The sequence below is a fragment of the Sapajus apella genome, unplaced genomic scaffold (genome assembly GCF_009761245.1).
Source record: "Sapajus apella isolate SASKATOON/1434 unplaced genomic scaffold, GSC_monkey_1.0 scaffold53, whole genome shotgun sequence".
In the NCBI taxonomy this organism is placed as follows: domain Eukaryota; kingdom Metazoa; phylum Chordata; class Mammalia; order Primates; family Cebidae; genus Sapajus; species Sapajus apella.
Window position 1 is genome coordinate 8,505,951 of NW_022436993.1, and position 14,761 is coordinate 8,520,711.

General features: G+C 35.3%; 1 protein-coding gene across 1 annotated transcript in view; it reads right to left on the reverse strand.

Moving 5' to 3' along the window:
• Positions 1–441: 441 nt before the first annotated feature.
• MALRD1 (MAM and LDL receptor class A domain containing 1) overlaps positions 442–14,761 on the reverse strand; it is a 576,163-nt gene continuing 561,843 nt past the window's right edge. The window contains exons 40-41 of the mRNA XM_032244079.1: positions 4,791–4,866; positions 442–759 (exon numbers count right to left, since the gene is read on the reverse strand). Coding sequence (XP_032099970.1) covers positions 658–759; positions 4,791–4,866 — 178 coding nt within the window. The 3' untranslated portion in view covers positions 442–657. The remainder of the gene's footprint in view (positions 760–4,790; positions 4,867–14,761) is intronic.

Below are 14,761 nucleotides of genomic sequence, written 5' to 3' on the forward strand. Positions count from 1 at the left end.
AGGCGTTTACTGAGGTCACAGAAGTGTTACAACGACCATCCTTAGAGGGGCTCCATCTCCTAATTTCCTTGTTGTGGGGTAACGATTGCCATATGATTCAAGACACTCGCCTGAAGAGTTTTCAGTTTCTTGTAGCTACAAGCTTCTTAACTCATAGGTTTAGCATTATTTTTATGTGTATAGAAAAGTACAAATTATTTGAAAAACAGAATAGGAGGATAATTTATCACATTTTTTTACAAAGTGCTGAAACAACTCATGATTATGTTGCCTTGGATTTCTGTGGTTTGTCCATTTCTGCCTATGTGTATACCAAGTCAGTTCACCTGTATTTCTAAGCTACAGGGCAAAGAAAGAACATTTTAAAACTTCTTTATATTCAGAATGTGAAAGGAATTGATTCATCATTTTTAAAAAATCAAAGAAAAACAAGGAACTAGCTTAAGTTGAAATTTTATTAAAATATTCAGATGTTCAATGCAGATAAGGTACTGATTCTGATTCCATATAAACATTCTTTATATTCTGTAAGGAAATTTATTCAAAAATGTTATAATTACACTGGGATTTTGAATCCTTTCTCTTTTTACCATTGTAGAAAATGAGTTTCTATCAGATTGGGGAGACTGCAATTTTTTGGAAACTACACGTGTTGGATCAGACTTGCTCTCGATGTTGCTGTTTGAGATGATCTGCCATGGTCTCCAGGCCTCCTGATGTTCTGTCATATAATGGATTTGAGAAGGAATAGACAGAATTCTGAAGAAGAAAATCATATTTGAAAGGGTAGAGTTTTAGCCATTAAAATAAGAAATCTCTTTCAGGATCATGCAGAATGTAGCAAAGGTCCTAATGAATTTTAACTGGAATAATAACTAGAACATCCCTGATTCTTTCTCTAGAACCGACAGCCTGCAATGCTTGATTTTCTGACGCAAGTGTAGATTCCACGTATCCTGGGGTCCTCTGGAATTAGGCACCACTACCTCAGCTCTGGTGGGGTAGGGAAGTATAATGACCAATATTTTGACTACTTTTGCTGGTTTCACTAAGCTTTCTGTATTGAATATAGTTAGGTTAGGCAAAATAAAGCAAAACCAATAGCTCTAAGTATATACAGCCATTTTATGTACATTTAAGTGCCATTTCATTTAAGCTTTCTGTAAACTAAATAATCATGGTTTAAACTATATAATTATAGTTTACAGGGAAATCTAAAATATGTGAAATTCTATTGGACGAGCAACATGGTTTCTTCAACAAATAATGTGCAAGAAAAATATGAGACAGAGAATGAAAACTAGAGACGAAAAGAGATTTAAAACACCTATCTACCCATTTGGATGCATATACTTTCTAAAATTTCTGATTTTTAAAATATAGCTACAACAACAAAATCCCAATATAAAACCTTTTATGAGGCGGTTGGGGTAGGTTGAACACTGAAAATCTGATGTCATTGAAACATTATTGTTAAATGTTTAGGTATGAACCTGCTGCTATATTGTTAAAAGCCCTTATCCTTTAAAAACACAACTGAAGCCTTTACAGTTGAAATTAAATGGTATCTGGGATTTGCTTGAAAACCTTCTTGAGGGTGAGGAAATGGAAGCAGGAGAGATGAAACAATAATGAATTTGCATTGATAATCTTTGAAGCTGGCTGATGGGTACATGGCAGTTGCTTACAATGAATATAGCTATGAATGTTGGCATCAATTGCCAATGAACATTGCCATGAATACTCTCTCCATTTCTGTATCAGAATGTGAATTTTCTCCAAGAGTTTAAAAAATAGAGTTTAAGGCCAGGCGCAGTGACTCATGCCTGTAATCCTAGCAATTTGGGAGGGCAATACAGGCGGATCCCGAGGTAAAGAGATTGAGACTTTCCTGGTCAACATGGTGAAACCCTGTTTCTATTAAAAATACAAAAATAAGCTGGAAGTGGTGGCACGTGCCTGTAGTCCCAGCTACTCAGAAGACTGAGGCAGGAGAATCGCTTGAACCTAGGAGGTGGAGGTTGTAGTAAGCCAAGATGATGCCACTGTACTCCACACTGGCAACAGAGAGAGACTCTGTCTCAAAAAAAAAAAAAAAAATAGAGTTTAAGAGTTAGACTTAGAGAAGTCTATCTTTCTGATGACAGGGAAAGTAGACCTAGTTTAATTAACACAAAGTCATTTGTTTCTGAAACAACAGAAATCAAAATAGCAAACAAAGGTCTGGAGATGTGTCAGGATTTCTTCTTTAGAAATTCATCATGAAAGGAAAACAGAAAACGAAAAAGGATTTTTTCTTTCATCAAAATAGAAAATAAACATAAATCACTTCCGAGGTACTCTAAAGTCATCCATTAGGCCACCATACTCATACACAGTGGAAACCATATTAAAAACACAGCGAAAGGCGGGTCTTTGATGGAGACCCCTTCCTCTACTTGCTGAGAAGTATTAATCTGAATGCAACAAAATCCATCTCAGTAGAAAGTAAACAATGTGTAACACCTACTGAGCCACTTTTCAGTTACTACAAGTTTGTGAAGCATTAATATAAAAAATATAAAATTTAAAAGACTTCACTTTAATTCCTTATCTCATCTGTATCTTTCAGATAGCAAAAGTAAAAGTAAGCTGAGGATAAAAAGTATTAAATGTTCTGGCCAGGCACAGTGGCTCATGCCTGTAATCCCAGCACTTTGGGAGGCCGAGGTAGGCGGATTACCTAAGATTAGGAGTTTGAGATCAGCTTGGCCAACAAGGTAAAACCCTATCTCTACTAAAAATACAAAAACTAGACGGGCATGGTGGCGTGCACCTGTAATCCCAGCTACTCAGGTGACTGAGGCAGGAGAATCGCTTGAACCCAGGGGGTGGAGGTGGCAGTGAGTCGAGGTCACACCATTGCATTCCAGCCTGGGCAACAAAAACGAAACTCCATCTTAAAAATAAATAAATGATAAATTTTCTTTCTCTAGTAAAAATGAAAATACATATTATACCATCTTACTTTGTCAAAGATACATATTAGTTTTCTTAAATATGTATGTATTTTTTATCCATTAAGTAGGGCTACCTTTTCATTTTTACTCTGCTTTGATTTACTTGTCGAATCATCTAAATTCATTTTCTCTGTGCTTTAGGAAATAATTTACTTTCTGTCTTCATTCCTACCAGAACAATACTAAAAGTGTGTATCATATCATTGATTAAAACACAAAAATAAAAAAGCCAAGTGTTTTGTTAGGCTTCAACCACAGTACTAGAGGCTCTTAAACTACTAGAAACCACCTGAGCCAATAACCTTGCTACTCATTTTCATAACCAAGAACAGGATAAAGAGCTATGACCTATTTTCATAAAAAAAGAGAATAATTAAAACTTTAGCTTTCTATAATACTCACTTTATAAGGAGTAAATTTGATATACCTCTAAAATTAGATGTAATAAAACTTTTATACTTCAGAAGTGGTGTGTCATCACTAACTTATTATATCCAGATGGATTCTCACAATGCCTACTTAAGAAAGGAATGAAAAAGAAAGAAAGGAATGAGATGTTCGTCAAAGAGTACAAAGTCTTTGTGCAGGATGAATAAATTCTGGAGATCTAATGTATAGCATGTGACTATAGCTAATAATACTGTGTGATATACTTGAAATTTGCTAAGAGAGATCCTAAATGTTTTCACCACACACACACACACACGCGCACACACACATGCACACACACACGCGCACACACACGAAACACACACAGAGTTAACTATGTGAGGTGATATTTTAATTAGTTTTGTTGTAGTAATCACTTCACAATGTATACCTATATTAAAACCTAATGTATACCTTAAACATATAAAGGTTTTATTTGGCAACTATACCTAAAAATAACTTAAAAACTAAAATAAATAAATAAATAAATAAAGGAACAGGAAAGGTTTTCCTTGCCATTTTCTCTTTGCTTATACAAATAAGGGATAGCCCCAAAAATGGCCAAGGAAGATTTAATACATTCTCATTTCCTTTTTTTCTTCTAAGTCATCACGTAATTTCCTTTTTCTCTTCTAAGTTATCAGGTAATGGCCCTCACTACTCACTTATATAAATAAAGAGTAGACCCAAAAAGGGCCAAGGAAGACGTAATACATTCACACTTTTTTTCTCTTCTAAGTTATTAGGTAATGGCTCTCACTACTCACCCTAATTTTTTTATACTGTAAGTTCTAGGGTACATGTGCAGAAAGTGCAAGTTTGTTACATAGGTCTACATGTGCCATGGTGGTTTGCTGCATCCATCAACCCGTCATCTACATAAGGTATTTCTCCTAATGCTGTCCCTCCCCTAGACCCCAACCCCTGACAGGCCCCGGTACTCACTCTAAATTTAAGCAGAACATAGAATGTTATCCTTTCTTTTGTTTTTGAAAATAAAATATGAAAGACATTCAATGAATAGTTACTGTAAGGAGCTGACTAATACTCTGTGGGTTAACCTGATATTTTCCAGATTTGTCAGTTCTTTTTGAGTGTAAACAGTGACCACAATGCCACTGAACAGTGAACTGATCTTACAAGCAGATTGAAACTGTTCTGAAATGGAAAATTCTCACAGGACATTTATAGAGACTGAAACTCCTTTCTACCCCCAACTGAAATAACTCCACTAAAACATTTATTTATGATGTAGAAACATGTTCAAACAACACTGGTTCAATTGTGTGCGTGTCTGTGTGTGTGTCTGTGTGTATGCTTGTACATTTGTGTGGAATGATACAGTTCCTCCTTGCCACTTACCTCTGTTTTCTCTGGGTCACTCCTGTTCCCGTAAACGGGATTGACAAAGGCACAGTTACCACTTCCCTCTGTTTTCCTTAAAGCACATAGGGCCAGCAAGAAAAAAAAAAAGTATTGAAATTTACCATCGTACATTTTCAGGTTGTTTGTTAGAAACTTTTGAGAGACACGTTGTCTAGCTAGCACACGTATTTTCATGAATGTATTACCATAAGTAAAGTCTGTTTGTTTTTAATTTTTTTTTTGCAGGACACCAAGGAGACCACATTCATGAAAGCAAATGTAATTTGAACTCTGAGTATTTAGATCCAAATAAACCCAGGCAAATAAAAGAAATGGCAAAAGTTAGTCTTAATGTTGATTTCTGAAAATATTACTCATTGCAAAGCATCCCACATTAGAACAATGTCATATAAAGCTGTACTAGTGATAAAGAAAGGCCATCTTGAAGTCCTTGACACTGCAAAGTGCCAAACCACTACATCCTGAAGACTGTTTTCCATGACAATATCTGTCATAAAGATCTGTTGCACATGAGTCATAGACTTTAACATTTTAATCAGCAAGTTTAGATATAAGCATTTTGAAAAATTCTTTATGGTCGTGTTTCCTTTCATGAATATCAAGTCCTTGGTAATATCACATATTGGACTAGATGTGCATAATTCACTATCATTAACTAGACTCTATATGATTATTTCCTTTTTATGTGTCACTTAAGAATTAACACACTTATCAGAAGACATGCAGCCCTGGACTACTTGGTGATAATTGATGAAGAAAAAGTGTCCATCATAGGAACAACAACAACAACAACAACAACAACAACAACAAAACAAAACCTAAATAAGTACAGACACACACATACATGTGAAAGGATCATATACATGCATGTGTACACACACACAGACACACACACACACACACGAGAATGGAAGACTAGTTCCAGGATGACTGTTTTAAGGGCTTAATGACAAAAGTAACAAATATATAATGTATGATAATTGTATAATACAATGTGTAATATATGTATAAGGTATATAATGTATTTTTGTCTAATCAGACTATAGTGAAAATTAATGTTTGTAAGTAATATACCTCTAAGTCCCAAAATAAAATATAGTAAAAAGGTGTCTCTTACTGATTTTATTTCTGAAAAGAAACTGCCAGAGGTATAACTGCCTATTGTCATCTACCAAACCACATGGTTCTTTTTGAAGAAACTGCAGCATTAGTGAGACTAACAGTCTAATCTGGCTAATTATATTTGGCTGGTAATACGTTTTTCCTGTGGATTCGGTGTCTTTTAAGCTTCCTGAACTCCACAGTTTTTAAGAAATTGGCTTAAATATACAATAGATTAAATATTTCATCTTCATGAAGGCTACATTTTGCTTATTAATGAATAGGGCCACATGCATCTATTTTGTGGGTTATTATTGAAAAAAGTCTGAACTGAGTCAACAAATACGTTAATTCTGTAACCACCAACTGAATGCTTCTTAGTTGCTCTGATTAATTTGAGTAAGTTTGTGTTTGACTCTTTGCCTTTACTTTGTTCGAGACTAGTCTATGTTAAATTCTCGTAGTAGTAATCTCAGTACATAGCATGGTTAGTGCATGAGCTGAGCCAGGGATGATCTTGGAGTTGAGGCTGGGTAGGGAGTGAAATGCAGTTTTGAAATATATCAAAATACCAAAGCAGGAAAATTTGGACAAGAAGTAGGGATGATCAAAACAGAATAGAAATTAGGAACTAAGTAAAGGTAAGACAGCCACTGACACTAAGAGCTCAGAAAAATTAATAGAGGCTGAAATCAGGCATGAAACCAGGAAGCAGGAGGAAACCACGGGGCTAGACAGGACAGATGGTCAAAGGCTGAGCATGCAACCAGGAGCTGAAGAAACCGGCTTGGCATTGGTTGCAAGGATGTGAGGCAGGAGCAACACAAAAGATCTTGATACAAAGCAATTATTTTTGGCCTTAAACTGCTGGGACTCCAGATGACCCAGACCATGGTTGGCAGTCAAAGCTGGGTAAATTTATACAATTCCCAGCCCTGTTAATTCAGTTATTGCAGCTACTTATGTTCTGAAAAGGTTTTAAGTCTGAAATAATTTTCTATTAAAATGAAAAAAGAACATTTGAAGGTGTTTGGCCTTCAAGATTTGGGTAACTACAAAGAAGGAGGATGATATTTAAGAGTCAGGATGTGGAGTTATAATAAAAGAAGAAAGGGTTTCAGTGTGCATATTGGAAGGTAAGCAATGGTAAATCCTTCCTACTTCAACTTCTGTTTTTTAGTAGTCTCAAATTGCTTCTATTCTTCCCAGGTCAAAGTTATAACTCTCATTCTTGAAAACCCCTGGATTATTTACCTTATAAATAAATAGAAAAGACATTAAAATTTGAGACATTAAATGTTAATGTCTTTCCTATTTATTTATAAGGTAAAATATCACACATACCATCCACGGATTCTTCCATGAAGGAAATGCTGGTGTCACTCCATACATTTACTATTTCAAGTTTGACAATATGATTTTCCATCTTCATCAACTATGTCAATTTGATATTCAAATACAGACAAACTTATTTAAAAAGGTGGATCCTTACATGAAGGAAATAAAATATTTGTTTCCTTATAAAGTTTTCTGCAATTTCTGAAACTCAATGGTGTAATGATGAGTCTTCATCAGACCAAAAAAAAAAAAAAATTCAATGTTTGACTTACTGATTTTGTCAATATGCCAGTAGCTGTTAAGGAGTTGATGTTCTTTTTTCCCTCCCCCAGTGAATCAGTGAGTTGTAAGAATTGAGATTCTGAAGAACATAACCACCTCTAGGAATAATGAAGATCAAGGAACTGACTTAGAAATTCTGAGCAGAGGAAAGGAAGTTGCACGGATCATATGAGCTTTTCTCCCTTGACTTATCATACATTCACATAAATTATTATGAAGTTTCTCTTACATCCATTACATGCAGAGACTGTGCAAAGTGGCATTCTGAATGTGGGACAGGAGACATATGTCAGGGCAGAACTAAGATAATTCTGATGGCAATTTCCAATTTTAATTCAGTGAGCATATTTATACTTCTAACGGAATTCACTTATTTACTGAACAACATCATTTTAGTGTTGATAAAAGCATGGAAGTGTTTATAATAGTCTGAAATGATTACAAATGAAATGAAGAAAAACAAAAAGAATTTTAAAAACCTATGTTACATCCAGTAAACATAACATTGAGGTGAATATTTTACATGTTTAACAGCTTTATGGAGCTAGAAATCACGTCATACAATTCTCAAATTTCAAGTATACAATTCAATGGTTTTCAGTAATGTTCCTTTTATTAATTTTTAATTTTTAAAAGAATGGTAACTTATATATCACAAAAAATTGCTATTTTAACCATTTCAAGTATATGATTCAATGTCATTAATTCCATTCACAGTGTTGTGCTACCATTACTACCATTTCCAAAATGTTTTTATCACTCTGAACTGAAACTCCATGGCCAGTAAGCATTAACATCCTGTTCTCCTCCAACCAATCCCAGGTGAACTCTGGTCTACTTTCTGTCTTTATGAGGCTCTAGGTACCTCACCTAAGTGGAATCATACAGTATTTGTCCTTTTGTGTTTAGCTTATTTCACTTAGCATAATTTTTTCAAGATTCATCCATATTGTAGCACGTATCAGAATTTTAATCATTTTTATTGCTGAATAATATTCCATTGTATGTATATGTCACATTTTGTTTATTTATTCACCTGTTGATGGAAATTTGGGCAGTTTCCATGCTTTGGTTATTGCGAATAGTGCTACGGTGAACAGTGCTGTATGAATATCTGTTTAAGTCTCTATTTTGATTCTTCTAGGTGTGTAACTAGGCGTTGAATTGATGGAACACACAGTAATTCTTTTTAACTTTTGAGGAATTGCCAAACTGTTTTTGATAGTGCCGCACCATTTTACATTCCCACCAACAATGTGTGAGGGTTTCTATTTCTCCTCATCCTCATCAACACTTGTCATTATCAGTTTTATTATTATTATTGCTTTTGCTAGCTCAGTAGATGTGAATTGGTATCTAATTGTGGTCCTGGTTTTCATTTACCTAATGGCTAGTGATGCTGAAAATCTTTCTTATGTGCTTATTGACTGTGTGTAATCTTCTTTGATTACAAAGTCTATTCAAGTCCTTTGTCCATTTTGAAATTGGGTTGTCTTTTTCTTCTTAAGTTTTATGCATTTTTATATATTCTAGATACTGAACTTTTATCAGATAATTTTGAATATTTTCTACCATTTTGTAGCTTGTCTTTTCACTTTCTTGATGATGTCTTTTGATGCACAAAAGGTTTTGATTTTGATAAAGTCCCATTTACTTATTTATTTTTTGTTGTTGTTGCTTGAGCTTTTAGTGTTGTATTTAAGAATCAATTTCCAAATCCAAGGTCGTGAAGATTTATCACTGTTTTCTTCTAAATGCATTATGGCTTTAGCTCTTACATGTAGCCTTTTGATCCATTTTGAGTTAATTTCTGTATGTGGTGTGAAGTAGGAGTCCATCTGCACTCTTCTGTATGTCAAAATTGAGTTGTCTGAATATCATCTATTGAAGAGACTATGTGTTCCTCCACTGAATGGACTTGGCATCTTTGTCAAACATCAATTCATGTATGGGTTTATATTTGAACTTTCAATTCAGTTGTCTAGTCTTACGCCTTTTGAGACTGTTTTGTTTAGTGTACTTTTGCAGCAAGTTTTGAAATTGGGAAGCCTGAGTTCTCCAACATTGTTTTGGCTATCTGGTACCCTGGCAATATGTAAATTTGAGAAGAGGTTTTTCATGTTTGAAAAATGGCTGTTGGAATTTTTGAAAGAGGTTGCTTTGAATCTGTAGGTTGCTGTATTAGTCTGTTTCATGCTGCTATGACGTGAGCCTGGATAATTTGTAAAGGAAAGAGGTTTAATTGACTCACAGTTCCACAGGGCTGGAGAGGCCTCAGGTAACTTACAATCATGACAGAAGGGGAAACAAACATGTCCCTCTTCACACAGCAGCAGCAGCAAGGAGAAGTGCAGAGGAAAAGGGGGGAAAGCCCCTCACGAAACCATCAGACCTTTCAAGAACTTACTCACTATCACAACAACAACAGCATGAGGGTAACCGCCCCCATGGTTAAACTACCTCCCACCAGGTCCCTCCCACTCCCTGTGAGGATTATGGAAGCTAGAATTCAGATGAGATTTGAGTAGGAACATGGAGTCAAACCATATCAGTTGCTTTAGTTAGTATTAACATCTTGACAATACTGTCTTCCTTTCCATGAACTTAGTCTGTCATTGCATTTAGTCAAGTCTTATTTAATTTCTTTCAATAATATTTTGTGATTTTTAAGCGTATAAATCTTTCACCTCACTGGTTAAATGTGTTCACAGGTATTTTATTCTTTTCGATACCATTGTCAATGGAATTGCCTTCTAGATTTCGTTTTCAGATTGTTAATTGCTGGTATGCAGCAATACCACTGATTTTTGAGTGTTGATCTTTTTTTTTTTTTGATTTATTTATTTTACTTTAGGTGCATACTCTATCTGGCATTTCTCCCCATGTTATCCTTATACCCTGTAACTTCTCTGAGTTTGTTTGTTTGCTCTAGCAGCTTTCCTGTGAATTGTTTGGGATTTCTTACATATAGAATCATGCCATTTGTGAATACTAAATTTTACATCTGCTTTTCCAATTTGAATGCCTTATACTTCCCTTTTTCCCAATTCCTCTGGCAAAAAATTATTTTTGATAACCACATGTATCCCTAGCTTAGTGGGGCTATAAAACTTCCTTAATATAAACAATTTTAAAGCTAGTATATGGGAAAATTATTACAGCAATGTTTGGACAGTTTTAGGGTAGAGTCTGATTATCACTTAAAGCAAACATCTTGAGACTAGATAAGTGAATAAACCTTTATCTGTGTTGAAAGAAAACAAAGTTGACAGTGAGACTAGCTGTCACTCTGAATGCTGAAGTGTCCAGGACAGAGTGACAGCACAATGTTTCTTCCGAGAGGCTGTCCTTCAGAACGAGCATCTTTTTACACACATTGCAAGTTTGTTAATTTTTAAAATACACTTGTATAATTTGTTTTACTGTTTTCTATTAACTTTATTTACTAAATTGATTGCCATTTTGGTGATAAATGGATGATTTAATTTATTTATCTTAACTACAGACCTGCGTGCTTTCTTTTTTATTTTATTTTTCGAATTTACCAGTAAATCACTTGGTGTGTCTGTAAATCTGTTCAGGCTGCTTAGTGAAATTCACCAAACACCTAGTTTCCACTCTTATCCCACAAGAGTAACACTGTTGCAGTATGTTCCATATTTAAAAGTAGGTGTAGAAAACACTTGAGAAAAATGAGCTCAAGACTTCTAATTTTTTTGTTTTTTATTTTTAGAGACAGAGTCTCACTCTGTTGCCCAGGCTAATGTACAATGGTGTGATCATAGCTCACTGCAGCCTTGAACTCCCGGACTCAAAAGATCCTCCTTCCTCAGCTTTCTGAGTGGCTGGGACTATAGGTGCATGCCAACACACCTGGCTAATTTTAAAACTTCTCAGACTGCTTAGTCAAATTCACCAAACACCTAATTTTCACTACAATCTCAAGGGAGTAATGCTGTTGCAATATGTTCATATTTAAAGTTAGGCTTAGAAAATATTCAAAGAAAATGAGCTCAAAGTTTAATTTTTTAAAATTTTTATTTTTAGAGACAGAGTCTCACTATGTTGCCTAGGCTGTTATACCGTAGTGTGATCATAGCTCACAGCAGCCTTGAACTCTTGGGCTTAAGAAATCTTCCTGCCTCAGCCTCCCAAGTTGCTGGGAATATAAATGCATGCCAACACACCTAATTTTTTTAATTTTTTTAGAAATGGGGTCTTGCTATATTGTCCAGTCTGGTCTCAAACGCAAACTCCTGACCTCAAGCAATCCTCTTGGTCTCCTAAAGCACTGGGATTTTGGGTGTGAGACACTGTGCCTGACCTGAGCTCAAAACTTCAGCACAGATTTTTTAAGTGAAAGGAAATACCATTTGTGAAGTTCATGGCTGATTATTTCTGTAGCATCTTGGTGGATTGTATTACAAAACTTTAGTGTCAAAACCTGTCCACTCAAATGTATGAAGAATCATACTTTCTGAAATTAGAATAATTACAATACAGCTGTCAAATGATACGAATGGATAAGCATAATAATTTATCTATCAAAAGATATTTTCTCTGTACATTGTGTGTGGAAGCATTGGTTCTCATGCTTTGATGAGTTAACTGATTTCTGAACATTGTTTCTAAGATGTGAGACAATATCATGAAATCCAAGACATACTTGTCATAAGTTTAAGTACCTGAAAGGAACTGATGCTCTAACAATGTGGTAACTCACTCTTTATGATGGTGGAAAGGGTATTTTTTAATGTTACTTATCATTTTTCTTATTTATTTATTGAAATTCACCCAACATGTTTAGGACACATACTATGTACTAAATGTTTCACTGGGTCCTAGACTTACAAAATTGATTAGTATATGGCTCCCATCTCTAGGGCTTTTCAGAGGGTGGCAATTGCTGGGTTCTGTCTCTTAGATGAAATGACATGTTTATAAAGTGCTTATCACAAGTAAGCGCCCACTGATAGTTGAGTGCTATTCTCTTTACCTTCTTTCCTTATGCCTTCCTCCTTCCGTCATTTACATCTTTTTTTAAACGCCCTCCTTCTTTCTCCTGATCCCCAAATCTGTGAAATGAAAGGATACTGGTGCAAAGAACAATCATAAGGAGGTGTCGAAGTTAATAATAATAATCACTGTAGTACTTTTAACTTTTTCACCTTCTTTTTAGAGACATGGTCTTGCTCTTCACCCAGGCCATAATATAGTAGCATGATCCTAGCTCACAGCAGACTCCAACTCCTAGGATCAAGAGATCCTCAAGCCTCGCCTCCTGACTAGCTGGGACTACAGGAATATGCTACTACACCCAGCTAATTTTTAAATTTTTTGTAGAGATGACATCTCATTATGTTGCTCAGGCTGGTCTTGAACATCTAGCCTCAAACAATCCTCTCACCTCAGCCTCTGAATGTGCTGGGATTACAGGTATGGGCCACCATGCCTGGCATTACTTTTAATTTTAAAAAACAGATTAATTTGGAGCCTAGCAAGAACCTGTGCAATCATCTTGTCTCTGTCATTTAATACAGATGAAGCAACTGAGATTCTTCCCCAGCTAGACTATAAGTCCTCTGGAGGATAAGGAACATGTCTGGTTTCCTCATTTCTCTGTCACAGCACCTTGTGAATGCCTGGAATACAGTAGAAATCAAATGGATGTTTGTAGAAGGAATAATGATAATTGCCTATAGTCTAAAGGTTTAGTGATGAAATGAAGTCCATTAATCTCTCTCTGCTTATTTCCACCCTCAACAATACATTTCGTCAACTCCCACCAAGGAAAGACCATTCAGTTTTTACTATTGTTCAATAGAGCCACATTTGTATGTAGCTTCCTGTTCTGCTTAGCCCAAGACTTTAAGTGGGCCAGGAGCCAACTTCTGCCCTCTGTTTTTTTCCATTCCTTTTTCGCCTGCTTAAGTGGCAGCCCAGTGGAGCTTGGGGGCTTCCCTGAAGATGAGCAGAGTATAGTAGACTAGGCATGGCCTCTCTATCTCTTTCTGCTATGGAAAAACTCAGAAAGCTATATGGCTGGAAAAAAAAATCACCTTGGTACTAACTTGTTATTTTATAATATTTGAAAAACAAAGACCTGTGTTCCTAAGTACTGCTTTTAAAAAATGGAGGGGTATGAAAGATCTATGCATAAACATCAAGATCTTCAAGTGAATTTTCAGGCTGTGAAGTATTTGATTTGTTACTACTGGAGAGAGATGATTCCTAATCATAAAAATGCATGTGACTTTTTTTTCTTGAAGGATGCATCTAAATTATGAAAGACACTAATTTCACTGGTGGAAATAGAATTCATTTATTCTGGAGTCATGCCTATTACATTATATTTTGTTTAGCCTGATTAATGGTGAACCTGAGTTGTCCCAGAGAAGAAAATCTTAATTCTCCTCTCCCTACTTCCACCTCAGTCATTTTAAAATCTTCAGTTAGTTTTTTCCAAATGTTTCCAGTCTTAAGATTTAAGGAATTTGAAGCCTTTCCCGACAGTCTGATCTTCCAGATAAAAGGAAAATACAATATCACAATAAAAATAAAATATTTCTGGGTTTCCATTTTAATCATACCTATTTTTAATGTTCATTAAATATATTTCCCTCTACCAAGAAGAGATCATTTTACAAATGTTTGTTTCTTAACCAGGGTACTGGTTTCTTTTTCTTTGTTTGCTTTTTAACTTTGTCTCATCCTAAAAATCAATGAGCTATGTTTTATTTTTATTTTTTCTTCCCTGGCTTTATAGCCTAGGGAAATAGGTTTTGTGGTTTGTTTACTTGTTCATTTTTAACTTGCAGTAATCATGAGAGATTGGTGTACTATATTTCCCATGTAACTCTCAGTCTCAAATGGTTCACATGTATCATCTTTCTTGTCTCAAAACCTGAAAGTATTTTTTTACACCTCGTGTCTGATCATTACAGTCCTTTTTTTTAGCCTATTTGGATAGACTGTTTAAGGAAAGTAATCATAAATTTTAATTTTAGGCACTATTTTGTCCTTCTTGTAATAAAGACAGATTTGTAGCATTTTACAAAAGAAAAATTAGCACAGTGAATGGACATAAAACAAATAAGTAGGTAGAAGGCTGGAGAAAGGGAATCTGACAACAGGGAAACAGTACTGAGGCAGCGGTAACAAGATGGACAGTTCATGAAATGGGTATCATTGGAGTATGTATATTTACTAGAGGCAGGATGCAACTT